The sequence below is a fragment of the Medicago sativa genome, chromosome 8, assembly GCF_051527215.1.
Source record: "Medicago sativa cultivar Bolivia chromosome 8, Bolivia_mono, whole genome shotgun sequence".
Classification (NCBI taxonomy): domain Eukaryota; kingdom Viridiplantae; phylum Streptophyta; class Magnoliopsida; order Fabales; family Fabaceae; genus Medicago; species Medicago sativa.
The window spans coordinates 31,357,867-31,384,675 of record NC_140756.1 but is presented as its reverse complement, the minus strand read 5'-3'; the positions used below and the strand labels follow the sequence as shown (position 1 = coordinate 31,384,675).

The window sequence follows — 26,809 nt, the reverse complement described above, 5'->3', positions numbered from 1 at the left end:
ACTAAGGAAAGGACAAAAAGTCAAGAGCAATATTTACAAAAGTTGCCTGAACAGGTCATAATAACAGAAAAGAAACTCTTAGCCTATTCCCAATATGGTAAACGGATTTAGCCACCAACCATGGTAATTGAGGGGAAGAGAAATATACTTCGCCTTCAACCACGTAAAAGCAAGCGACTTGATCTTGTCGACCACCTGGAAAACAGTGCAAACTTTGGCATTAAACAACCTGTTGTTTCTTTCCTTCCATATTTCCCAAACCACAGCAAACCAAATAGCCTGAAGAATAGAGCAGTGCACCTTTGTGGTACCACCACTACCGCTAAACTGGTAAAATGATCCGACACCTGAAAAGGGGCAACCACTGACAAGCCTAACCACCTATAAATGAGATGCCAAACAGATCCAAAAAAATTACAGTGTAAAAATAAGTGTTGTGATGATTCCAAAGAACCACAACCAGACACACACAACCTTGATGCTTGATCAATAACTCCACGACGTAGTAAATTGTCTTTTGTCGACAATCTGTCTCGAAACAAGCGCCACGCAAAGAGCACTACCTTCAACGGAACATCTTTATGCCACAAGGAAGAAGAATCCACCGAGGATACCGAAGGAGGTTGAAAAGTAAGATATTTGTAGACACTTCGAACAGTGAAAGCATTTGAGGATTCCAACGACCAGAGCCATCTATCCGCCTTATCAACCTGTAAATTCACATTCTGAAACAATAAAATTAGATCTCCCAACAACCCTTCCTCCCACGCAAACAACCTCCGCCTCCACCTCCAGCGTCACCGTCCACCCCCCACCCTAACTGACACATATCAGACCCTGATAACCCCTGAAACAACGATAAATCAAATAATCTAGTGAACCTGACTCTAAACTCCTCTCCACCACACCAAACATCCGACCAAAATAGAGTGTTCTCCCCATTACCTACCGACCTACTCACGTGGTTGGCGAACCACTCCTCTCTACATAATGCATAAATATCATTACTCTTGTTTAAACATCTAAAATGGTCAATTCAAAAAAAAAAACATCTAAAATGGTAACTTTTGTATAAAAAGTTCTATAATCATTGTTTTTACATGTAATTGACATATACTTTTTAGATAAAGTTTTTCATAATGAATTCTTTAACAATATTTTTAAAATATTTGTTAAATGTTCAAAGAGTAGCGATATTTGAACAATCATTTGAAACAATTTTGATGACAACTTTCATTTTCTCTCTTTTTATTGGTAATAAGAGATAATCATAAAATAGAGAGAAAAAGAAAAAGAGATAATAAGAGCATAATATAAGTATGAAAGAGAAGATTATCAAAAAAATGGTTGTATAAATATCATTTGTCTTGCTAAAAAAAATAAAAAAATCTTGAGTAAATTACACTCCCCTCCCCTCAAAGATGCTTGAATTACACTCTCCTCCCCTCTTATGTTAAAATATACACTCCTCTCCCTTGAAAAATAAAATTTATACTCCCCTCCCCTATAAGATGCTTGAATTACAACCTCATCCCTTAAAAATTAAATATGCACTACACTTTAATTTATTTTAACATAAATAATTTTTTTATGATATATACTAATTTTGAACCACATTTTAGAAAAATAAATTCATTTCTTTATAGTTTAAATGTCAATGATAATTAAATTTAAATATTTTTCTATTAATATTTTTTTTAAAGAGTTAATTTTATACTCTATAAAAAAATAGAATATAAAATTAACTTTTAAATAACCATATTTTATTGTCTGTAGTAATTTTTTACATATTTTAATTTTATTTTGAGTTGTTTCATATTTTATAATAGGGTTTAAAATTATATTTTAATGAAATTGTAAAAAAAATAGCGAACAAATACGTATTCAAATTTTGGTTATAATAAAATAGACCCGCAATACTATTTGTTTTCGAAGTTTGTTAGATTATTATTTATTTCTAAATTATTAGAAATAAAAAAAATTATTGAGGGAGTAAAATGTAGATTTTAACATAAGAGAGGAGGGAGATGTAATTCATGCTTATCTTAAGGGAGGGGATTGAAATGTTTTCTAATATGTTTTGAATAAGAGGGGAGGGGAGTGTATATTTTAACATAAGAAGAGAGTGGAGTGTAATTCAAGCATCTTTGAGGGGAGGGGAGTGTAATTTACTCAAAAATCTTTTGTCATATTCGAATAAAATGCGGAGGCTAATTAATACTGTGGAAGTCAAGTCACTTAGTGGACATCCACATATCGTCGTACAGCGTGTAGAGTCATGGATGCATTTGCTTGCATCCACATATATACACATTATTAAAGTCAGAGCCTGACATCTATAAAATTATCTAGTTTCCCAAATACATTTTATATATAAGAGAATGAGATTAAGAGAGACTCTTAAAAAATAGAGATTAAGAGAGATTTATATATTTACTTCCCATTAATGGTTTTCTAGCACAGATATACCAAAAATAAAATCATAATCATTGACCTGCATTTCATGTCCTTTCTTAGGAATAATTGGATGAGGATTCTTTTTTGCGAAAATCGGTTTTTATATAGTTCTTAGAATGATAAAGAATAGCTTACGATTGGGAGCCTTAGAGCAACAATAAGATTGTTGTCGGATGATCTAGAGATCACGAGTTCAAATTTCAAAAAGACCCCACAGATACCACTTGATGAACGTCTCGTGCACTCGACAATCTCATAAAAATAGTTTGTTTAAAAAGTTCAAAATATGAATGTATTAACCACAAAAAATTATGACCTAACCCAAGTTTGCCAAAAAAAATGGTCTATAAACTCACTCATTTGCATTCAAACAAAATATCAAGGTATTAAACACTCATAGAAGAAAAACTAGGTACTGTTCAAACCTAAAATTTCTTACCCTAGCATAGCTAATAAACTCCATAACTTACATTACAACCAAAATTGAGCTGGGTGGAAACAGCTATATCCTTGAACAAGACTTACATAATACATATAATTTCTGGTACAAAGTACCGAATAATTACAGGGAATTGGTTTTTGGTTATTACTTATAACTTTCAGCTCAGAATTGCATTGCCTGACCAATTTTTGCATGAACAATCTCTTAGTTGGATCAGCATTCGCAATATGCGGTTCCGTTGAACATGAGATTAGCAACTGCTCTGTCGACACTGTTGGTCTCTGATTCCATTGGTTTCTTGTCGTCAGACCTATAAACAAAGATAGCATTTGACGTTAAGTGTGTGTGTCTTCGTTTACTACATGTATGAATCAAATTATAATAAAAAATTATTTTACAAAATCAAGATCATCAGGTATCATTTTTTAATAAAACTCACTCAAACACATACTTTAAGTTTGGATAAAGAAAATAGAAGTGTATGTTTGGTTGAACGGTGAGTTTGGCAAAATCACGGCGAAGCTATTATTTTGTTGAAGCTCCAAAGTGTCTGACCGTGATTCCGACAATCTCACTGTCAATCGAAAAATGCACGAAAAGTTTGCAGCAAATCTAAATCATATACCTCAAGGCTTCATTGTGAACTGCCCATGGCATTGCCTCTTGCATGCTAACATCACCATCCAGGTCCTCTACTACATTCTGATGTTTTGTATCTCTGGCAAGGCGGTAAAGTGCATCGCGGAAGTGAATTCGAGTCTTGTCATTGAACTAGTTAAGAGAGAAAGGGAGAAGATAATTTAGCAACAAATATAATTGCACATTAAATCAGATGCGAAGGATTTCTTAGTTATAAGCTATGTTACCTGTGAAATTATTGCCTCAAGATTCTGCAGTGTAGATTCTTCAATAGACGAGTGTTTATGCATTGCTTCATCTCCACTGAATTGCTCAGAATGATCCAAGATTTGGAGTGTCTGGAATAAAAGATAAATAATAACTTAATAGATGTTGCATTACACAATAAGGCTTGAAAGAAAAACCATTTGCATGTTTTGCAAAATAAATACAAAAGATAACGATGAAGCATTGACATAGACAGGAACACCAGAGATGACACTGACATTGACATGTCAACATCTGTAGTAATTTGAGAAAATTGAATAATTGAATGTAACCAAATGTGTCGGTGTCATGTCGTGTCAGTGTGATACGGGACTATTGAAAGTCCAATTAAAAGAAAAAGGAGAAAGGGAGTAGCATGGGGAACAGTTACACAGAAAAGGTCTCAAAAACAAGGGACAATTTTTTAAGAAGCTTTTGAGTTTGAGGCCCTGATTGGATAAACAGCTTAATTAAGTGCTTAAAGCATAAGTGACTATCATATAAGCTTTTTGAGTTTTAGACCTTGTGTTGTGAACTTGTGATGACTAAATAAAAAACATCATTGCAAAGCATGGTTGCTGTCAGCATGAAATGACTTATACTGGTGTATAACAAATGACTTGCAGGACACATAGACAAGAGTATTTGGATCTGACAGCAAAAGTTCTTAAGACTATATGGTGGTTTATGTTTGACAAAGAAACAATGAACTACAGATTCATGTTTTACCACCACGGGTCTAGCGCTAGTGGTTGGTGCGCAGTGTGTGTGTTGTAAACCCTGAGATACCAAACTCAACTCTTAATCGTAAAAAGAAAGAACAGATTCAAGATCTTGTGTTCAAGCATACCTCTATGTTCAAGCAATCATCAGAATTAGAGTTGCATGTAAGATACTCGGAAGCTGCAATATCATTCTGCAGTTCACCTGATGGAAATAAAAGAATGCATGTGTATTAAGCAATTTTGTACATCAATACCATAGAAATTGTTCAGGCAACTTATTCACAATAAAATATAGAAAAGTGTAAAAAGAGTAATTACCAGGTGTATTGCTGCATTGGTTTTCAGGATAAAAGTAAAAGGACTTGTTTGAGTTTTCAGCACAGGGAAAATCTTCAAGTATAGAATCCCTGCATTATGTGAAACATGTGAAGACTGTAAGATAACATAGTCATATCATATAAATTGAATTAATTTCATGCCTATGGTAGCCAGTGAGAATTGAATGTCTCTGTTAAGTATATTTTTTTATGCAACATTTAAAATATAAGATCATTTTCATGCAACAATCATCATAAATACATGTTTAAATACGTTTTCCGTACCAACAAATCTACCACTTTTTGCTTTAAAATCCCTGTAAAAAAATATCGTTTTGAATCCTTACAAATATACTACACCTTTTACTTTAGGTCCTTGTTGTCTTTGGTCACCTTTGAATTAGTCTGTGCAATATGTACACTATTTGATTTTAGTCCCCCCAATAGTTGTTTCATAAGGACTAAAACGAATATTACATACTTATTACAGTGACTAATTTCAAAATGAACAAATTTTACGGAGACTAAACCGAAACAGCAAAGACCAAATGTAAAATGTAGTATATTTGAAAGGATCGAACTATATTTTTTTACAGGGCTTAAACTGCTTAACCAAAACAGCAAGAACCAGAAGTAAAAAAGTAGTATATTTGCAAGGAACAAAATGAAATTCTTTTTTAATGGGACTAATACCAAAAAGTGGTATATTTACAGGGACCAAAAACATATGTAAACCTCAAAGAAAATAGTAGCCCTTACCCTACTATAACAGGTTCATGCTTATAGAGTTGTGCGGAACCATTTTGTTTTGGCTCCAATGATAAAGATAAATATGGTGAAATTTGGAATGCAAAAACAGAATAGAGCATTCAATTCCCACTGGACTTTGCTAAAATGCAAAGCATACTCATGCTAGGTTAAAGCATTTTCAGAAGCTACATGATGATTATTATCATACAGGCATTAAAACCAAGCATATTAATCCCAGAAGTTACGCTTGTGTACAAGAAAATGTCATCGGTGGTCTGCTCGAAACTTGATGATAGTTCTTGAAGCTGATTCTGCTGATGTTGATGACGTGATTGTTGAAAAGATTGCTCAGTCAATCCTCCACATACACTTGAACTGCTAGATTGATCTTTATCATAGGAAGATGGTTCGAACTTGCCTCCGTTACGGAAACTTTCACTGTTGAAATTGAATTCTAATTCTGTTGTATTTGAATCCATGGTCATGAAATTTTTAGGTGAATTGTAACCTTCAGGTGTATTTATTCCCCATTTTGACCAGTTTTCTGGTGATGGATGCCTAGCCATTAAATCTTGATCGCCCGGTACAACGAAATCGTTCGTTCCACATCCATAGTACCAATCCATGGCAAATAGTCTGTAAATGTTTGAAACACAACAAGATCAGCATATAGAAAATGAAATTCATAATCAAAAATATGTAGAGTTTGCTAACTCATAGACTTAAAACTTCTTTGTTTTACATGAAAGATAAATTTTCCTATGTTCCTTGTATAAACTATGTTGGATCTATCACAAATCTCTTTCTCCTTCTAGATCCTCAATTAATGAAAACTTAATTGAACATGGTTTCTTACAGAATCCCTTTAAAACTGTGTTGTCGACGCAGATCGAAGAAAATAGTGGTTTGTTCATCAAACTATTGTGCCATATAGACACTATTTAACAACACTGATTATGTTCAACAAAGTAACAAACTTACTAGAATTGAATTGTACATACAGAACCAATAGATTCAAGTTCTTAGCATACACTTGAAGAAACTAGGCCATAAAAACCAACTTCAAAAACCTGAAGATTTGGAAAAAACTCTTTGAACCAATCATAGGAAACTTCATTCAAAAGAGTAACATTAAAACTAATGGAACCACTACTCTTAACCCTTTTCAACCCTTATGAAAAGAATCAAAACCCACTTCAGTTAAGCTTTAAAATCTTCAAAACCAAGCATCAAAAACAAAAAAACCACAAAAAATTAAAACTTTATCAAAATACTTAAACACACCACATATTTCACATCAAAGCTACAAAACATGAACATCCATAAAAACACTGCAAAAATAACAATACATAATGAAAAAAACAGAAAAATGAAGAAAAAAACATACTTTTTCTTGAAGATGGTTGATGAAAACAAAGCTAGCAAAAGAACAAGACTTGTTGAAGGATGAAACTAGTGTTAATATTTTGTTCTAGTTCTTGTTGTTGTATGAGTGAGTTTTGTGATAGGTGAAAAATAGAGAGACAGAGAGAGAGAGAGGCGGCTATAGCAAATGAAATGTTATGTTGGAAATGAAATAATAGAAAACTGTAAGAAGAGTTAAGAAGCAATGGACACTTGTAAGAAAAACAGAAGGCAAGAGAAAGATGCTTTATTATGAGTTTGTGGCTGAAAATGTTTTGGTACTAAGGTTTGTGGTCTAGAAGTTCTCCATCTAAATCTGGCATGTGATTGGTGCACGTGGATTTGTGTGTCCATTTTTAGATGATTTCGTGGTCGGTAATGAAAGATACCATTTGCTTCATAGACAAGTTATTTCTGCTCCCTCCGTTCCTCAATAGATGACCTAGTTGACTCCGACACACGTACCAATGCATATGTTTTATCTTTGATATCTTCAATTCTCTACTATTTTACCAAAAAAAAATTCTCTACTAAAAAAATTATGAAAATTTAATATTTTAAAAATATTCACCGAGACGAATCCAACAACATCTTACTTGATATTATTTAACTTTGTGAATTAGTAGAAAAATGTGGTCAAAGTATGTCAAGTCAATAATGTACACCATCCGGTCACTATTATAAGCAAAATTTTGCATTTTAGATACATTCAATTAATGATATATATGGTCTTTATTATAGACTACATACATCATTTAATGAATGAATCTAAAATGCAAAGTTTTGCTTATAATAGTGACCAGAGGGTGTATATTGTTAACGAGGTCATCTATTGAGGGACAAAGGAAGTATTAGATATGCTTTCAAGGTTGAAAATCACTTTCTCAATAAGCACTTGTGTAGTTGTGTGTAGATATACATACCCTACCGTATTGTTTGACTTGTGACTGGTTGGTATGTGTGTTTGGTTTTATATTACTCCATCTGTCCCGCAATACTTGACCTATTTGAGAAAAAAATTGTCCCACAATGCTTGACCTTCTCAAATTTTTAAGCTTAATTTGATAAGTTTACCCCTTATAGTTACTTTTTATGGTCTCCATGTAAAAGTTTGTAGTGGAACAAAGAGAGTAATCATTACTTAAAAAAGTGAAGGTTTAAAAATAATAATAAGGGCAATTCAGTAAAAATATCATTATCTTTCTTTCATCATTACACTTTTCTTAATCTGTGTGAAATGGCCAAGTAGGTCAAGTATTGCGGGACGGAGGGAGTATTTGTTGAGATTAAGATAAAATGATAGAATTGATTTTTACCTCGTTTCAAACTGTTTCTCTTAGCGGCGGAGGGGTTTCATGTCATGATGGATTCCTTGAATACAAATAATATTTTTATTGGTTATAAGGTTGGTTTGGGTCGTTCTGTAACTGTGTCTCACCTTCAGTTTGCAGATGACACTCTCATTTTAGGGGAAAAAAGTTGGGCTAATGTTAGGGCAATGCGCGCCGTTTTGCATCTTTTTGCAGCTATGTCTGGTTTGACAGTTAATTTCCATAAAAGTGAGTTGGTGGGTATTAATGTTCCTCAATCTTGGTTACTGGAGGCTGCGGATGTTTTAAATTGTAAAATTGGTAGTTTGCCTATATTGTATTTGGGCCTCCCTGTTGGAGGTGATTCGCGTAGACTGCATTTTTGGGATCCTGTGGTTAACTGCATAAAATCTCGCCTGTCCCGGTGGAAAAGCAAACATCTTTCTTTTGGTGGCCGTCTTGTTCTTCTTAAGTCTGTCTTGACCTCTCTCCCTGTCTATGCTCTTTCCTTCTTCAAAGCTCCCTCAGGTATCATCGCCTCTATTGAATCTCTTTTAATTCGTTTTTTTTGGGGTGGGTGTGAGGATAATAGGAAAATTGCCTGGATTGATTGGGAGGCCATTTGTTTGGCCAAGGAGGTTGGAGGTCTGGGGGTTAGGAGACTTAGGGAGTTTAACTTGGCGTTGTTGGGGAAGTGGTGTTGGAGGATGGTAGTGGATAGAGAGGGTTTGTGGTTTAGAGTTTTGTTTGCTAGATATGGTGGGGTTGAGGGGCGGTTTCAGCCCTGTGGTCGGGAGGGGTCAGTGTGGTGGAAGGATATTGTCAGTATTCGTGATGGCAGTAGTTCGATGTTGGGAAGTTGGTTTTCAGACAACTTGCGTCTTAGAGTTGGTAATGGTGTTGACACCTTATTCTGGTTGGATAGATGGGTGAGTGATGTCCCCTTTTGTGAGAAATTTCATCGCTTATATGATTTATCTGATAATAAATTAGCTTCTGTGGCGCAAATGTTTCAATGGGGGTGGGATGTTGGTGGGGAAGCTTGGAAGTGGCGGAGGAGGCTTTGGGTGTGGGAGGAAGAATTGCTAGAGGAGTGTAGACTTTTTCTGTTAACAGTTACTTTGCAGGTTGATTCAGTTGATACTTGGAGGTGGACCCCTGACATGTTCAACGGTTACACAGCTCGTGGTGCTTATCGCTTGCTTACAGATACAACGCAGGTCAATGCTCTGATTCCAGCCAACCTGTTATGGAGGAAGGATGTGCCTTTGAAGGTTTCGGTGTTCGCTTGGCGTCTGTTTCACAACCGTCTGCCTTCAAAATTAAATCTGTTCTGTAGAGGTATCATTCTTCCTGAGGCTCGTAATTGTGTCAGTGGTTGTGGTCTTCATGAATCTGAATGCCATTTATTTCTATCTTGTACTTTTTTCGGGCATCTTTGGCAAATGGTGAGGAATTGGCTTGGTGTTTTCTCAGTAGATCCACCATTTATTTTAGATCATTTTATCCAGTTCGGTTCTTCTATAGGTTACGGTAAATCTAGATGCTCTTTTATGCATTTGATCTGGTATGCCACAACTTGGGTAATTTGGAAGGATAGGAATGCTAGAATTTTCAGAGGCACTCAGAGTTCCCTTATGCAACTTCTGGAGAATGTCAAACAGCTTTCCTTCTGGTGGTTTAAAGCAAGTTCTGTTTCTTTTCACTATAGTTTTTATAACTGGTGCCAAAATCCTTTGTTATGTGCAGGAATTGGCTAATTTTACTGTGTTGTTGAACACTGACTGTATTTGGTGAGCATTCTCTCTGGCACACCTTGTACCTGGAAGATGGCTCTTGTTTCAATATATCATTTTGATTTATTCAAAAAAAAAAAAAATTTCACTTGTGAAAAAAAAAGTGATTTTACTTGTTGAAATTGATTTTACTTGATAGAATTGATTTTTTACTTGTGAAAAAAAGAAGTGATTTTACTTGTGAAAAAAAAAAAAAGAAATGATTTTATTTATGGTTACGAAAATTGATTTTTAATGAATTGATTTTGATTAAAAATGAATTGTATGTAAAATAAATGGTTTTTTTAGGGAAAATTAAATGGTTATGTTAATTTGTGTCGGTACGAATTAAAAAAGAAATTAAAAGATAAATTGTATCTTGATAAAATATACTTATGTAAGATATTGAATAATGTTTAAGAAAATGCATCTATAATTAGATACAAGTTAGCATTTTTCTAAAATAAAATATTTTTAAATAAATTTATGTAAAAGTGAATTTATTTGATAGTAAATTCGAATCGTACAATTAATGGTAATGTTGGGGAGTTTGAGGACACATGGGTAATTCCATACCACTAGAGAGGAAGATATCACATCTCCATCTAAAACATTAAGGTGTTAGGTGTATAGATCATCTCTCTTATTTATTTTATTTTTTTGAAAGGAAAACATTAAGGTGTTAGGTGTATAGATCATCTCTCTTATTTATTTTATTTTTTTGAAAGGAATAAGCTTATAGCTTTTCATTATTAATCAAGGTAGAAATACAATGAGGAGTGTTATGATAGATATGGAGACTAGCATTTTGTGGTGCTTCCTTAGCTAAACTATAGGCAACACCATTGGCTTGTCTCCTAATGAACTTCACATCTAAGTTCGTTAATTCAGAACTTAACAACTGTCTACAATCATTGATAATTGACATGAAATCAGAGAAACCATCTTTTCCATATATGCTATCTGCCACAACTTTAGAATCTGTTTGGAAATCCATGTTGATCATGTTGAGCTCTATCACCCACTTCATTGCAGATAAAAGGCCTAAGGCTTCACCCATGTCAACATCGAGTATGGGAACCTGCCATTCGGTTTTGGCTATAACAAAGTTTCCTCCAGCGTCTCGAATACAGGCTCCAAAACCCACTTTGTTAAGTGAAGCGGAGAAAGATGAATCAACATTGCATTTATATCTTGCTTCTGCTGGCTTGGTCCATTTGGCAGTCTCACTTTGCAAATTATTTAAAGAGCCGTGAGTCCTTACTTCTTGTGCGTTCTTCCAACTATTCAAAAAGTCTCGGCTTGGTCCACAATCTGTTGAATTGTTTCCACAACATTGTTCCAAACCTTATTGGTTCTATGCTTCCATATCCTCCATAACATAACCCCAAACCTTTGTTGTTGTGGATTATCGAGCTGTTGAAGAATGGCAGAAATCAGCTCGGTGCATGTAAAGGTGGGTAGCCAAACTTGTTGAATAATATGCCACATGCCTACACGTTGCCAGAATCCTATGCTCTTGCTGCATTCGAAAAACAAATGTATTCCATCCTCTGCAGATGTATCACAGATGGCACAATTGATGGGACAATCTACCCCTCGTTCATTCAGTCTAGAACGGGTTGGTAAACAGCTGCGACAAACACGCCAAATAAAATTCTTTACCTTTGGGGGGAGTTTGAGTTTCCAAGTAGCATTCCATTGCCCCGGTATTCTGTGTTGCATCACCCGATATGCACTACGCACTGAATAAATTCCATTTTTCTCAAACCTGAAGGTAGCTTTATCCATATGAACAGAAGGAATAAGAGGTGTACATAAAATTTGAGTTTTCGTATCAGCATCAAAGAGAAAATGGATAAAATTTTCATTCCACTTCTTCGTGTTTGGCTTAAACAAGTGAGCAACGGTTAGTGCATCCCACATGACCTGCACTTCCGTGAGAGGGGGATAAGCGAATAGGGTCTTTTAACCATGGTTGATTCCAAACCGAAATAGACTCTCCCATTCCTATACTCCATTTGAGAACTCTACTTACCACTTCTCTAGCGTTCCATAGGCTTCTCCACACATAACTTGGATTATGTCCTATTGAAGCGCTAAAGTAGTCACCATGCGGAAAATATTTAGCTTTGAGTAGCCAAAATTTTATTCATAAGATGATCTGTGAATTAACCACTCACACTTAAAAACCTAACAATATCCCATCGAGAGTAAGTGCCACCTTTTTTTTCATTCATTTGATGACCTGACTCAAATAAACATGTTTAGTACTCCCTCCGGTCTCAAATGTAAGCAACTTTTTACTTTTTAGGTTCATTTAATAAATGTTGTATGTGGTCCATATTATAGACCACATACATCATTTATTGAATGAATCTAAAAAGTAAAAAGTTGCTTATATTTGAGACCGGAGGGAGTATCAAGTTGGGTTGATATGAGTTTGAGGTAATAAAATATATAGGTTTTTTATTCAACTCAACGGAATAAAAAAAAATTTATTGCCAGGTAGCCTGGTGGATAGAATTCAGCTTATAAGGTGAATAAGTGGGGTGTTTGGGGTTCGAACCCCGGCCCCTCCATATAATAATGCATTGTCCTACCAACTGAGCTATGCTCACGAGACAATAAAATTTATTGAATCATATATCGAGTTTGGCCGAAATCAACTCAACTCATAAACTACTCTACTTATTTTGGTTGTTACTTAAAAAATATTTGATTTTTAACCTTATTCGAAATTTTCGGTCACTATTGTGTCTAAGGCAGATCCAATTGATATTTTCAAGTGACACTTGGTAATTTTTATGAAACTTAGAACAATTCAGTCAACAAATAAATATTATATTTTCCTTAAATCCAAGGACTTATGGGAAAGGTTAGTGGAATGAGCTTAATATCCTTGGAAATAGAAATGGTATAGGCATGTGACATGATTGTGGGACATAAGTAGAGATGTACGTGGTCTATTTTAAGATAATGTTAGATTTTTTGAATTGGTTAAGTACTACCTCCGTCTCATATTTGGATCAAGTTTGGTTTTGGGTTTTTATGGTGTTTCTTTCGGTGGATCGAAGGTAGAGAGGTTGTGGAAGGTGCATGATCTTTTGGATAGGAGCTCTTCGGATGTGGCTCAGTTTGGGTGTTGAAGTATGAAAGTTTAATTTTTAGGGGTGTTCTTTAGGGGTGAGTAGTGACGATGGGTGGTTGTGGATCCTGTGTTTACAATGTTTGTTTTTGTTAAGGTTTCTGTCTTAGGTGGTGATGTGTGTTGGTGAGTTTATCTTTAGGGGCTTTGTTTGGTGGTTATGGTATACCGTTTATATACAATACTATTTGTATCTTATTTCGTCCATACCTCGCGTCTTGCGGGGACGACGTTTAATAATATTTGCTTATTAAAAAAATAATAGAGTTAGCCTCTAAAAAAGAATAAAAAAACTAGTATTATCTATAAACTGATCTTAATATCCGTTTCCAAATCATGCGAAAACTTTTCCTTTTTTGGTGTATCCAAACAACTTGTAAGAATAAACTAAAGCCAAAAGAAAGATGCCATATTAGGTAGGTAGGAGGAGTTTGTGGCTGAAAATGTTTTGGTGCAAAGATTTTTGTGATCTAAAGCTCTCCATCTAAATCTGAAATATTATCGCGCCACGTGGTTTTGTGGGTCCCTCTTTTAGATCTCAGCTACTGACTCTCTTGGCTCAAAACACAAGTTAGATAAGCTTTGAAAATCACGTTCTCCACCTCAATTAGGACTATACCCTACTGTTTAATTTGACGCGTCACAGAATGAAGGTGGATCATGTTCATGTATCATGTGAGTTTGGTTTATTAACAAAAGTTTTTGAATACCTCGTTTCAAATGTGATTTAACTATTTTAAGGTGTGTGTGAGTTAGGTTGATTGTTGAAATAATTGATTTTAAATGAATTAATTCAATACTTGACAAAAATAAAAGTAAATTGGGTATAAAATAGTTTTTATTTGGACATATTTATGTTGGGTATAAAATAGTTTTTATTTGGACATATTTATGTAAATGTGAATGTACAATAAATTCGAGTTTAAAAATCAATTGTTGAGATATTTTTAAAAAAAATCAATTGTCGAGACAAAAGTTTTATTTTAACTTCAAATTAGAATCAATTATAAAAACCAAATTAATTTAATTTAAAAACATAGCGTTTCCTAACTTTTAGGGGGTGTTATTTACAAGTTAAAGTTAAATGTAAGAGATTTTAAAATAAAGTTAAATTGTTTGTTGATTTCATTTTAGTTTTAGCTTAAATATTACAAGTTAAAAAGTGATTGATAAATAATTTTATAGAAACACTTGTTTATTTAAATTTACAACAAAGATGAGTGATTCAAATATCTACAAATTACAAAAAAAAAACTAATATTTCCCTTTAAAAATTATTTAAAAATAAATATATCATTTAATTTTAGTATTTTATAACGTACTTCATTTGATAATATTTTGATTATTTTTACTGTAAAAATTTTCTATGCATCAGAAAACATCTGACTATTGATCCATGTCATGATCCTCTAATGAGATGATAGTTTTAATTTGTCCGTTTTTTAGACTTTTTACATATGGATTGGTTGTTTTATGTTTCGCTTGACAAGACTAATATCATAATATGTGAGGCTCCCGATCATAATATGTGAGGCTCCCGACCATTGTGGTATCAATGTCTCAACTAGAATATGGGTACATATATATATAGCATGAATATAATAGAGTAGAGCAATTATTCCTTTCACCAAAACTAAAGAGCAGCAAATTATACATTCCGTGTTGGGAGCAAGAATGGCAGTTCATGTTATAACCATGTTCCTCAAACTTTGTTTTGATTGTTTGCTGTACGATCTTTCAACAATATCATTTCGCAGAAGATTAATATTGAAAATAGGAGTGACGGTTACATAAAATTCTTTAAAAGTGAATATATTAAATTTGAACTTTGTATATTAAAGATAAAAAAAAAAAAACGTTCAGGGCAACAGTTCACCAGGTCTTAACAGCTTCAAAATGACATAGAAGATACCCAAAACTTCAAATGGGGGGTATTTGATATGATTGGTATTTGGTACAAAATTGTACCTGCTCTCTAATTATAGTTAATTGCAAATTTGACATAATCTTTTCTATTCAAAAAACTTGAATTGTGTCACTATTTCTTGTCAGGTGGTGAATGGTTTCATCACTTTTTTTTAGTTAAAAAGGAGCATGATAGTATACCCAACCCTCACCCCTACCTGAAATGAAAGACATCTATTCATGAATTTACTCTTCATGTTACAACACTACAATCAGGGAATCATAAACATATTCTCTGGCATTCATAACATATCGACCCTCTTTCTTTGGTACGACAAAATAAAAGCACAGATCAACAGTAAAACTTAGTTCAATATTACAGAAAAGCATCAAAACACCCTACAACTTAATCTGCCTGAGGAAACAGAGCAGTTGTAAAAAGTTCTTGGGCTAGCATAATAGAGAATACAGTTTCTAGTGCAAGGAAGCCAATGCACAACTACACATAACGTCCAACCATCCTGTGGCTTAAATTCCTTCCTCCCATGGCATTTTCATTATTTCTGCATCATGAACAATACAAGGTGAAACCTGACATGCAATTGAGATGAAAAGATAAACACAAAGACAAGCTGTTCATATATGCAGACATCTCATACCTGCATTGGAAGGTACAACTTGAACTCTGGTGGGAGTTCCTCTTCAGAGTAGAGACGATCAGAGAAGTATATCCTTCTCAAGCGACAGTTTGCATGGACCTGAACTCGTAGTGTCTCCACATAATTAGTCCCATATGCTTTCTTGGTAAAATCAGCCAGGTTAAACTGGATTTGATTCCAACCCTCATCCATTCTCAGTGGCATAGTGCAAATGTACGGCTTTACTCTAGTGACAGCCTATGACATAAAAATAATAAAACAAATCACTTGTAACGTGCATCGACGGCAATTTAGGTAGTAATAGCATCACTGTATTTGTGATTCTATATAAATAGTTTATTTCAGTAAGAAAGAATCATGCAAATGCGTTACTAGTCAGAAAATCAAAGTTCTCCATATAATTAAATGGAAGAAAGAACACCACAAAATATATATGAAAGAAATTAAACATCTGCAAGATTGGCAATCCTATAAGACACACAAACATGGGCAGACTTACACACTTGGAAATTAGAAGCTCGAAATCGTCGTCTGACATTCTTATCATCCAAAACTTGAATCTCAAATGTGAAGTACTTCTTTAGATTCTTCACAATCATAACCAAGAATGGAAGTTTTATACCAAGTGTGGCAGCTGGGTCAGCCGGGCACGTAATGTATGTGGACTGAATATTCGATCCAATTATTTCCAGTACATTAGATTGTATGTCTTCATCTTGTGGTCGCTTAATATGGCCATCCACAACTATAAAAAGAGTCCCCAAGACAAAATCGTAAGTTTAAAAAAATTGTTACTATCATCAAGAAAATCACAAGTATGTTAAGACAAACAATTAACTGTTAGAGACAACTTCATTTCTCAAATATCACCAAGAAACGAAACAAAAGAATAAACCAGTTAATGGAATCAAATCAAACAACAACAACAACCAAGCCTTATCCCACTAAGTGGGGTCGGCTACATGGATCAAATGACGTCAGTGTTCTATCAAAAACCATATTTGGATCCAACTCATTGACCTCTAAAACCTTTCTAATGGTTTCTCTAATGGTTTTCTTAGGTCTTCCTCTACCTCTTTTAACTTGACTCTCCACCATTTGATCTACTCTTCTTACAACAGCATCTACGGGTCTTCTCTCTACATGTCCAAACCATCTAAGTCTATTTTCTACCAACTTTTCTACTATAGGTGCTACCCCCACTCTCTTTCTAATGGAATCAGATCAAAGCATTAGAAAAATTACCTATCATTTCTCTAATGTAGTCATGCTTCAAGCCCAGTACACATATCACACAAACTACGTCTAACATGAAAAAGAAATATCCTAGAGACAAGGAAAATGTATCTAGTTTGTTATGTTTTTATCAAGCTCCTTCAAACAACCACGACCTATCCTACTAGAAAGTCAATTAAATGGATCAACTTATGCAATAGGGCTCCATCAAGAACTAACTTTTCAAAAATACTATTCACAATGAGTTATTCTTAGTGGTTTTTCCATAAGTTTTCTTGTCTTTCTTTCTCTACCCTTTTAAACCAAAATATTAGGTTCAATTTAATCCGGTTTATTTTGTCATTGGAGTCACAGCCACATGACATATAACAAGTTTCTGCTGTCTTGTCCTCTATAAGTTTTATTCCAACTTTCTCATAAATGTATCCATTCCTAATATAAGTTGCTCTTTTCCATTCATCCACATAAATTTCCATTTATTATGAACTACACCAAGAGCATGGTGGTATTGTGAATCACATACTGAAACAGTAATATAGATGGCTTACAAAGCACAACATTTCTCAACGGATGGAAAGAGTACTTAAGTTAATTGCATAAAGGGTCACTTTATATATTGATCTAAATACAGAATACATCAATTCTCTTTCGCAACACAAATGAGGGTCAAAATACCATATTTCATCCCTCAGTCACTCTTCAACATATTTACACACCAGCCTTTCATAACATGGCCAAATGGACAGCACAACACATAAAGCAGCAGCCTAACCATTTCAGAAGCACAACTAAACAAAACTTCAACAATGAGAATAAAATAATCAAAGTAAAATGATTTCGGATCAATTCAATTCAGCATATCAAATTTCTAACAAGCAGAAAAATGACCATCTAATGTCACTGCTAACAAAACAAAAATTACCTTCTTTGTCCCATATCTGCAAAGGTTTGCTCCTACAATAATAAAAAAAATTGAAAACAAAATGCAAAATTTCAGCACCTTAATCACAACAAACATATGATACTGAAATATGAAATAAACGAGCCAACCACATCATACCCAAGGCTGTATAATATGGAAAGAAATCCAGACTGGAATGTGTTCTTGAACATTTTCTGCAATGAACAAAGATACAACAAATATAAAAAATTTCAGTACTATTAACAAAAAAAATGACATGTTTTGGAAATTTAGTAGTGAGGTGAGACCTACATCGTACCAACCGAATACAAAAAGAAACCATAATTCATTAATGAAACTTTCACTATCATCCATCATATAGTACATCTAAAGAAATGATATCATTAAATATTTCATTGCATAGTTTTATCCCAATTTTGCCACACTATTCTTTAGTGACAAGAAAAGCCAAGTTCTTTTATCGCACTATTGCCAGAGTTTTATCAAAAGAGGAGTTATATCGTGGCATGAAACTATTTAATATCAAATGCTACCATCCAGCTTATAGTAATAGTGCTGCAGAGTAATGATGCTGCAGAATTTAGAGTCTAGCATATATTTCAACAACATAACATAATGGCACTACCGAATTTAATGGCACAAGGTGCACTGCATATGTTTGAGCTAGCAATACAGCATACATGAGGTCCCTAACAACTTGAGCATTAATTAAGTTGAATATTCTTACCCTCCATCAATACAAAACCAATAATCACAATTTAGGGATTCGAGAGCACAATGGGTTTAGGGTTTAGTTTAGTGACATTCACAGAGAGAGAAAAAACAGAAACACAATGATGGGCACAGAGAAATACACAAAGAGAGAGTTGGAGACTTATGATGGTGAGAAGAGGGTCTCAGAGCAACAGATGCAACGGACAAAGCTGTTTGGTAGCAGTTTGTATAACTTGAAACTAACTCATAAGTACAAATACATAATCAGCAAATAGACCCCTAAAATTCTATGAGAAATCATTACCATACATCGAAAAATAAACAAGTGTGTGAATAAAACATGAGAAAAACAACCACAGGCACAAAGGTAACCCTTCTTAAATCATAAACAAGCAATGACTACTTAATAAACGGCGTATTGTTCAAATTTCGCTACAGAATAGTGCTATAGCAGTATGGATCAAAAACCGAACAAGCTTCCAACATGTGCTACAGAACATTTTTTCTTAATAAAAGTGAATTCAAAACTAGTTATGACAATTAGGGTTTAGTGCGATTCACAGATAGAGAGAGGGAAAAATCACATACAAACAGAACGAAGAGAGAGAAACTTACGATGATGAGCGTTGGGAAGAACAGCAACGGACGCCAGAGAGACGAGACGAGAGGAGAGGAGAAAAGAATCAGCACTTAGTTTAGGCTTTGTTTGGTTTCAAAAACAAGGTAAAAGGAATGAAAAAAAAAAAAAAGTGGAAAATAATATTTTTTATTAAGATAATGATTCTTATAAATATAAAAAATATTATTTTTAGTCTATATATAAAAGAAAAATTGCACTTTTTTAATTTTTGAAAATTTTTTCATCAACATTTTTAATTATTTATCAAATTTTTTATTAACATTTTTGGTCTTCGTAAGATTTTCTGTCAAAATTTTTGTATCACTAGAAATGCTAAAAAAAATGTTAGAAAAGCCAAAAAATACCGTTTTTTTTTTTTGTAAAGCCAAAAACCAAAATTCTAAATATTTATATAGACCATTTTTTTTTGGTGGTGATTATATAGACCATTTAAAGAAGAAATATAGACCATTTACTTAATAACTATATTTTAAAACTTTTTTACATGTCTATTTGGATAGGAAAAAAAAAAAACCTATCCAAATAGACCCTATAAAAAATATATAAGCTTTTATATATTATTCATAAGTTTATCATAGTAGTTTATATAATAAAACAACTTCCGAAGATTTCTTTTTTTTTTGCGGGGGGAGCTTATGAATATATAATTTTTGTTAGTAATAACTTATGAATTAACATAAAAGCTTATTTATTTGCATAAGCTATTTTTTATTTGCTAAAAAAATAAGTCAATCCAACCAGGCCCTATGTGAGTAACTTAAAATTGGCTATGGTAAAAACATAATGTTTTTAATTATGATCTTACTGTTTTAAATACTGAATTGTCCTAAAAAAAGAACCTGTTTTGAAATTGTGCATGTATGGTTACTAAATTGGTATTAAATGACTTGAAACAAGGACCAAAATGAAACTAAGTTGTAAACATGACAGTAACTTTTGTTTGGTCAACCGAATGCATACTACATTTTGGTATTCATAGCTTTGTTAATGACAACTAGACCATTATTATTTCAAGCTCAAATTTGAAAAGTATATTAACACAAAGATGAGAGCTGTAGACAATTATATTATGCAGCAAAATAATATTGATTGAATTTGGTGAGAGGTATCTCCACAATACCTGCTTCAAGTTTCATAGATTATTATAGATAGATAGATTAGGGAGAGCAACTAAATTGAAATATGTACATATATAAATAATTTCAAGAAATCTTTATTTTGCATTAAGACATTATTCATTGATGCTTCCTGCTAATATTTGGAAGGTAATTCTTCCTGCAGCTGGACCAATATTCAGCTACCAGCTTAGAGAATGACGAGTCGGCATCCATTAGCTTTGAAGGTTCGTCATATTCCACCATTTTCCCTTAAATAACCAGCCAAAGATTAGGAGGGAATGGATAGTACTAGGAAATAAAAGCGCGGAAAAGAATAAGGAATTAACATACCATAAGATAGGACCATGACCATGTCACTGTCTATTACAGTTGGAACTCTGTGAGCCACAGTTATAACTGTGCATTCTTCAAATTCTTGTCTAATTATTCTTTGTAGAATCGCACCTGTGGCTGAATCAATGGATGCAGTAGCTTCATCCAAAACAAGAATTCTGTTTCTCTTAAGTAGAACTCTTCCGAGGCAAAACAATTGGCGTTGTCCCAAGCTCCAATTTCCACCTTCATCGCTCACTGCAAAACTTATCAGAATTAGACTTTCATACCTTATTTATTGGTTGCAAAATAATATAATGAACGATAGAAAGGAGAAGGCGTAGCTTCAATGTGATAGAAACCGGTACCAAACATAGAAAATACTGACCAGAAGAGTCCAAGAGACTTGGTAGCTTGCCGATTGTTTCCTTAAGTTGACATTTCTCTACAGCCTAAACATGCAAATCAAATATAATCAAACTGGTTCTTATTGAATGGATCATGTAAATTTTAAACACATTCAATGCATACATATTTTTCTGCCATTTGTTATGTTAGGTCATTCACCTTCCATATTTCATCATCTGAGTACAGGCCTTGTGGGTCCAGGTTTGTTCTAATGTTGCCCTTGAAAAGAGTTGGTTCTTGAGGGATTATGCTTAGCTTCATTCTCAAATCCTTCAATCCCATTGAGCAAATGTTTATCCCATCAATAAGAATATCACCTCTTGAAGGCTCAACCAAGCGAAACAAAGCGCTAATCAGTGTACTTTTTCCACTTCCAGTCCTTCCAACAACTCCGACCCTACTTCCTCCTTTAAATGTACAAGTGATTCCCTTAAGGACTAATGGAGCATTAGGACGATATCTAATCTGAAACCAACGTACAAAAAACAGAAATTATTGGACAATTTTATGTCTAGTTGTGACAAATAAAATAGGCGTCAACATCGAAAATAGAGGTGGAAAAGAAGACAAAGGATGGAGCATTACCTCTAAGCCTTGAAGATCAATGTTGCCCTTGGAAGGCCATGAAGATGGAGGTCGGTTATGATCCACAACGGCAGGAGGCTCAGCTGGTATGTGAATGAATTGCTTGATTCTTATAACTGAGATGATATAGTTTGATAAGTTGGAAAACCATCTAGTCCAGAATATTTGGGCTCCATTCAAGGTAAGAGCATAAGAAAGAGACAATCCCACACGGCCTGCGCAGAACAGGAGAATTTTCAATAGATTTTTAGGGACATTTTAATTTTTTTCTTAAGGGACAAAAGTAATTTTATGCATTACCTGGGGATAGATATCTTTGAGGAAGTAGAATGAGTAACAAAGCTGCAGTGACGACAGTCAAATTTAGAAGTGCTTCAATCCTTAAAACTAACCATTCCATTGCCACATTGGAATGAAAGAACAATGAAGCATCTGTGTCCACAAGTTTTAAGTAGTTTTTGAAAAAACTGTCTACCATGTTGAATGCTCGTACAGTAACCACTCCAAGCGATGTCTCGGCTGCAAAATTCATGACTGGAGCTTTGGTGGTTCCGTTGATCCGTATTAGTTCCCTTGCAGTGGCTTGATAATATTGCTTTTAGGAAAAAAGAAAGAAAGAAGATTAAGAAGTTCCTAGCTGAATGGTCTTACCTTTGACAGAGAATGAGGAAAATAAACCTGAATGAATATTGATGCAACCATTGCAGGAACAGCAACAATGAGAACTTGCCATGTGACTGAAGCAATCACAAAAATCATCACCAAAACTTCAATTGCTACAATTGCTACACAGGTGAGGGAATAAGGTATATCAAAGTCCAAAATACTCAAATCTGATGAAGCCTGCATTAGAGAGAAAATATTGGTAAAATTATGGAGGTTAGTTATATAGTACTGAAGGAAAGGAACAAAAGAATAATACATAGTTTTTTTTTTCCCTTATTAGGAATGAAAATTTCTTACTCTAGTTAAAATTCTTCCTACAGGAGTTGAATCAAAGAAAAGCATTGGAGCATTGAAGATAGATGTAGTGAAGCTTGAGAAGAAAGCAGTAGAAGCTTTTAATCCCAAAAGTGCAGCAAAGTAAGACCTTACATATACAAAAGAAGTACTAGAAAAAGAGAGTAATGCATAAACTCCAATCAAGGTGGCATCAGTTACTTTTGGAATTTCAATGGCTGTAGCAAGCCAAAAGTTCGATGAAGTCTGCAAAGCCAAAAAACTACACTGTCCTAATATGACCAAACACAACATCAATGTCCCTTTGGAATAATTAATGTAATCCCAAAGTGGCTTCCATCCAACATTACCAATCACTTTTTCTTCCTCTTGTGTAAGCTGTGCACCAATTGAACCCTTGATGCTAGAAATCTCTCCTTCACTTTGATTTTTAGTGAGATAAAAACCATGAGAGTCTTGAGGATTAGACAAAACCTCATTTTCAGAACCTCCATTATTTTCACTATCTTGATTCAACTCGTTAACTGTGTCTTCATGTGCACTCACAAGTAGTTCAAAGGCTGTTCCAGATTTTAGGAGATTCTCATAACTACCTGATTGAATAACTTTTCCATCCTCCATTACCTAGAATTTGAGTTCATCATATTAGTTATGTTCAAATGTAATATAATATAGGAATTTCAAATGAAAAACTTTACCAAGATAGTATCAACTTCTGAGAGAAACTCCACTTGATGAGTAACTAGAATGACTGTTTTGTCTCTTAATGCAGTCATGACACAGTCCTGTAATGTTGTAGATGCAGTTAGTTTGATACACCGAAATGAGGACAATATTAGTAATATTTACTTACATTGAATAGTGTTGCAGCTGTATGTGCATCAACTGCACTGAAAGGATCATCGAGGAGATAGATATCAGCATCATTGTAGACTGCTCTAGCAAGCTGAATCCTTTGCTTTTGTCCTCCACTCATGTTAATCCCTCTCTGACCTATTTCTGTAAGATCACCATGGCTAAAATCATTGATATCCTTATCTAAAGCACAAGCTTTAATTGCTTTCCAATATCTTGCTTTGTCCATTGGTTTTCCAAAGAGTATATTATCTTGAACTGTTCCACTTTGTATCCAAGAAGTTTGAGAGACATAGGCCAGTGTGCCACCTACATTAACCTGTTTTCCAATATAGTAAAGCTTCAGATACTAATGCAATGTTTATTCATATGAATTTGGCATTATAAAAACCTAAATATGTTCTAATAGTAACTTACAGTTCCTGAAATCTTAGGGATCTCTCCAAGTATTGCATACAAAAGAGATGATTTTCCAGATCCAACTGGTCCACAAACTGCAATTTTCTGTCTCCATTTTATCTCTAAATTAACATCTTTTAAGGCTGGAGACACAGATTCATGATCCCAAATGAAGTTTCCATCTTGAATTTGTAAAGCATTAACTGAACACTGGTTTAAGTTTTTCTCACTCTCATTATTGTTAAGGTCTTCATCAAGCAAAAAGTTATTAAGACGATCGAATGAAACCTTAGCTTGAATCATATTGGATAGAGCCTCTGGGATAGTTCTAACAGGTTCTCCCATGTTCCTTAATGTTGCAAGAACTGTGAAAATGGTTTCAGCATTCAATGGTGCACTTTTAGTGACAGAACATGCAAGGAAAACAACAGCAGAAACCATTGTAGGAGATATCCAATAAAGAAATGAACCAGAAGCTTTCAGGATCTGTGCCTTAGACAACCATACGAACTCTTTATCGCGCAGCGACTCGACTAAGTTCTTGAATTTTTCTTCCAATGATTGTAACTTAATGATCTTCATACTATTTAGAATCTCTGAAGTTGTTCGAAGACGTTCGTCCTGTGCAATCATAAACTGTGATTGACAATTTTGTAGGATCCTTGCAAATGGTACATTGAAAAGTCCACATATAAGAAGAGGCACTAAACCAGGAAGAGCACCAATACCAACAACAATAAAAAGGACACCGATGGAAAGAACAAGTTGCAAGGCAGAAGTCCATGTTATATGAAACCACCATGGAAATTCTCCCATTCTATAAGCATCAACTGCAATGTAATTCACAATTTCTCCAGCTGAGTGTCTTGTCCTTGCCGAGCTAGAAAGCTTTAGCTGCTTTTGATAAACTGCTACCATTAGAGCTGATCTCATTTTCATACCTGACCTCCTCGAGTTAAAAAACCAATGTCTTTGAGATATCGACTCAAAGACTTTAGCGACAACCAAAAAACCAACTATGGAAAGACCATGTTTGAGATCTTCCTCAGTTCTATTTGAGTAGTTAACAAAAGCATATAGTATTAAAGGTGAAACTACAACAGCTATAGTTCTGATTAATGCATAAAATGCTATTAATATGTTTTCTTTTAGGTAAGATCTAACTATAGACCAAAGAACCAAACTCTTTGTATTATTCTTAGTCCTCTCTCTAACAAGTGATTCCCAAGCATGAACAAATTTTTGATAAGCCATGTGTGCTTCATCGTCAGAAACAAGGGAAGGAATGTCTTCAAGAGCTAGTGGCTTTGAGTAACCTAAACTGAGTAATGAATTAACCCAAGAGAAAATCAACTTGCTAAGAAAAGTAGCATGACCTAATTCAGTTTCTGCAGTTTCATTTTTTTGAGGTAATAGTGGCTCAGATAAACATTCTTGGACTCTATTATTTCCTATGTGACCAAGATTTTTGAAGGCACAATATAGAAGAAGGAAATGTACAAGCCACTGTACTATATCAAAAGTTTCAATGACATGATATTTTAACAGAATTTCAATGTTGAGAGATGAAACCAATATACAAGAAGAAAGCCACCATATAGAGTTTAATATTCTAACCAATTTGACTCTTTGAACAATCAAAGAAACAGCAAAAGAAAACCAAATGAATCCTTTGATAATGCAAACTAACAAATTCAGTTCCTCAGAGTTATCAGTTTTAGCTATAAGATTCCATAAGCCAAAGCAAAAAAATGCAATGCTAATAAGTGCACAACAGATTGAGACAATAAGGAAAATCCAGCATTTTCTTTGGCTTTCATTTGTAACACTTTTTCTGATTAAAGTGATAAGCAAAGATGTGTAGTAGACACAGAGAAAGAGTATGTTGATTGTGTCTATTAAGCTTCTTTGAGAACATAAAGAATTTAAATCAAAATTCTTAAGACAAGTCCATGAAATTTCACCTGCATATTAAAGAGAATCAATTAATAGAAGGTTGAATAGTTGTGACATACATAATTCAAATGGTGCAAAAAAGCATGGAACTATTACATAAGTTACACAATACTAAAGAGTGGAAAAAAAATCAAAGTTACCAATTGAAATCCAAAAGTTAGCCATTTTTTGAGCTTGAATTTGAATGATTTGTGTTAACTCCTCACCTCAGCATAACAGACTCAAGAGCAGTGATTATTACCTAGAGTTGTGAACCACATGTTATAACAAAACAGTCTCCTATTTGTTATGAAGGTAGTAAGGATGATCGTAAAATGATCATTAGTGTCGCTTTAATTAATAATTTTTTCCTTTTTGGGTTTTTTTTTTAAAAAAAGTCTCATATTTATTAACATACGGGATTAGAATAATTGTTACGAGTTCATATATTACTACTTAAAGCTATGTTTGGATTGATGGATTGAAGTATAGTTGAATGCAACAACATAACGTTCCTTTCTCTGAATATTTAAAAAGATTATGAATTAGAACATGATAAATCCATTCCATCACATTCCACTACTTGCACCCATTTTTTCCCACCAATTAATTTGGGAGGTATGGAATGACATATTAATTTAATTTTAGAATTATTAAAATACTATTATATCCTTATTTATTGTCTTCTACTCTTCATATTCTCACACCTATAAGGACCTCCATCCATTGTCACCTTCCATCTCTATCTTTATAGTTATAGTAGGTGCATATATAATGTTGTTAATTAATTCTATATATAAAATGAGATGACAATTGACAAGCTTTTCCTTTCCTTTTTTTCTTTTTATTTTGTTTTTTCTATCTTAAATTTATCATTTTAATAAAAGATAATATGTTTTATTTCTACATAATAGTATTTTTTTAGAAAATAATTTTTAAAATCTCAAA

The 26,809-nt window shown here is 33.9% G+C and overlaps 5 protein-coding genes across 6 annotated transcripts; all 5 read right to left on the bottom strand.

The window, feature by feature from the left end:
• Nucleotides 1-78: 78 nt before the first annotated feature.
• On the bottom strand, nucleotides 79-942 carry LOC146898406 (uncharacterized). Its single transcript, XM_085736553.1, has 3 exons — nucleotides 826-942; nucleotides 564-710; nucleotides 79-381 (listed from the first exon to the last, which is right to left on the bottom strand). Exons 1-3 carry the CDS (start codon nucleotides 940-942, stop codon nucleotides 79-81), a joined length of 567 nt encoding a protein of 188 aa, XP_085592679.1.
• A 1,841-nt stretch (nucleotides 943-2,783) lies between these two features.
• Nucleotides 2,784-7,167, bottom strand: LOC146898405 (protein LNK3). Of its 2 annotated transcripts, none has more exons than XM_085737453.1 (7): nucleotides 6,964-7,167; nucleotides 5,586-6,212; nucleotides 4,828-4,916; nucleotides 4,635-4,711; nucleotides 3,766-3,876; nucleotides 3,525-3,670; nucleotides 2,784-3,209 (listed from the first exon to the last, which is right to left on the bottom strand). In XM_085737453.1, exons 2-7 carry the CDS (start codon nucleotides 5,693-5,695, stop codon nucleotides 3,113-3,115), a joined length of 630 nt encoding a protein of 209 aa, XP_085593579.1. In that variant the 5' UTR covers nucleotides 5,696-6,212; nucleotides 6,964-7,167; the 3' UTR covers nucleotides 2,784-3,112. The 2 variants fall into 2 exon arrangements, with proteins under 2 accessions (XP_085593579.1, XP_085593577.1); XM_085737451.1 differs by having other exon boundaries at nucleotides 5,832-6,212.
• A 3,634-nt stretch (nucleotides 7,168-10,801) lies between these two features.
• Nucleotides 10,802-11,991, bottom strand: LOC146898404 (uncharacterized). The gene is made up of 2 exons (XM_085736552.1): nucleotides 11,459-11,991; nucleotides 10,802-11,348 (listed from the first exon to the last, which is right to left on the bottom strand). The coding sequence occupies exons 1-2, from the start codon at nucleotides 11,989-11,991 to the stop codon at nucleotides 10,802-10,804; spliced, it is 1,080 nt and encodes a 359-aa protein (XP_085592678.1).
• Nucleotides 11,992-15,398: 3,407 nt separating this feature from the next.
• On the bottom strand, nucleotides 15,399-19,410 carry BUG22 (cilia/flagella-associated protein). Its single transcript, XM_085737450.1, has 6 exons — nucleotides 19,265-19,410; nucleotides 18,074-18,129; nucleotides 17,936-17,967; nucleotides 16,281-16,522; nucleotides 15,778-16,014; nucleotides 15,399-15,681 (listed from the first exon to the last, which is right to left on the bottom strand). The coding sequence occupies exons 2-6, from the start codon at nucleotides 18,124-18,126 to the stop codon at nucleotides 15,676-15,678; spliced, it is 570 nt and encodes a 189-aa protein (XP_085593576.1). The 5' UTR covers nucleotides 18,127-18,129; nucleotides 19,265-19,410; the 3' UTR covers nucleotides 15,399-15,675.
• Nucleotides 19,411-20,343: 933 nt separating this feature from the next.
• LOC146898402 (ABC transporter C family member 8-like) lies at nucleotides 20,344-26,178 on the bottom strand. The gene is made up of 12 exons (XM_085733120.1): nucleotides 26,023-26,178; nucleotides 23,945-25,890; nucleotides 23,526-23,846; nucleotides 23,371-23,457; nucleotides 22,676-23,296; nucleotides 22,391-22,555; nucleotides 22,013-22,307; nucleotides 21,713-21,927; nucleotides 21,287-21,592; nucleotides 21,108-21,171; nucleotides 20,738-20,977; nucleotides 20,344-20,655 (listed from the first exon to the last, which is right to left on the bottom strand). Exons 1-12 carry the CDS (start codon nucleotides 26,045-26,047, stop codon nucleotides 20,525-20,527), a joined length of 4,416 nt encoding a protein of 1,471 aa, XP_085589246.1. The 5' UTR covers nucleotides 26,048-26,178; the 3' UTR covers nucleotides 20,344-20,524.
• Nucleotides 26,179-26,809: the final 631 nt, after the last annotated feature.

What these genes read in the sequence shown, in the direction of transcription:
- LOC146898406 (XM_085736553.1), bottom strand. Translation starts at nt 942, where the DNA reads ATGGGGAGAACACTCTATTTTGGTCGGATGTTTGGTGTGGTGGAGAGG. An exon ending in GTTATCAGGGTCTGATATGT is followed by an intron (nt 711 to 825) that starts GTCAGTTAGGGT and finishes GTGAATTTACAG; the next exon opens with GTTGATAAGGCGGATAGATG. An exon ending in ATAAAGATGTTCCGTTGAAG is followed by an intron (nt 382 to 563) that starts GTAGTGCTCTTT and finishes TCTCATTTATAG; the next exon opens with GTGGTTAGGCTTGTCAGTGG.
- LOC146898404 (XM_085736552.1), bottom strand. Translation starts at nt 11,991, where the DNA reads ATGTGGGATGCACTAACCGTTGCTCACTTGTTTAAGCCAAACACGAAG. An exon ending in GATAATCCACAACAACAAAG is followed by an intron (nt 11,349 to 11,458) that starts GTTTGGGGTTAT and finishes CTTTTTGAATAG; the next exon opens with TTGGAAGAACGCACAAGAAG.
- LOC146898402 (XM_085733120.1), bottom strand. Translation starts at nt 26,047, where the DNA reads ATGGCTAACTTTTGGATTTCAATTG. An exon ending in TTGCATCAATATTCATTCAG is followed by an intron (nt 22,308 to 22,390) that starts GTTTATTTTCCT and finishes TTTTCCTAAAAG; the next exon opens with CAATATTATCAAGCCACTGC. An exon ending in AAGTCTCTTGGACTCTTCTG is followed by an intron (nt 20,978 to 21,107) that starts GTCAGTATTTTC and finishes TAAGTTTTGCAG; the next exon opens with TGAGCGATGAAGGTGGAAAT.
- BUG22 (XM_085737450.1), bottom strand. Translation starts at nt 18,126, where the DNA reads ATGTTCAAGAACACATTCCAGTCTGGATTTCTTTCCATATTATACAGC. An exon ending in TCCATATTATACAGCCTTGG is followed by an intron (nt 17,968 to 18,073) that starts GTATGATGTGGT and finishes TTATTATTGTAG; the next exon opens with GAGCAAACCTTTGCAGATAT. An exon ending in TTCGAGCTTCTAATTTCCAA is followed by an intron (nt 16,015 to 16,280) that starts GTGTGTAAGTCT and finishes TTTATGTCATAG; the next exon opens with GCTGTCACTAGAGTAAAGCC.
- LOC146898405 (XM_085737451.1), bottom strand. Translation starts at nt 6,202, where the DNA reads ATGGATTGGTACTATGGATGTGGAACGAACGATTTCGTTGTACCGGGC. An exon ending in CCAATGCAGCAATACACCTG is followed by an intron (nt 4,712 to 4,827) that starts GTAATTACTCTT and finishes TATTTCCATCAG; the next exon opens with GTGAACTGCAGAATGATATT. An exon ending in ATGATTGCTTGAACATAGAG is followed by an intron (nt 3,877 to 4,634) that starts GTATGCTTGAAC and finishes CTTTTATTCCAG; the next exon opens with ACACTCCAAATCTTGGATCA.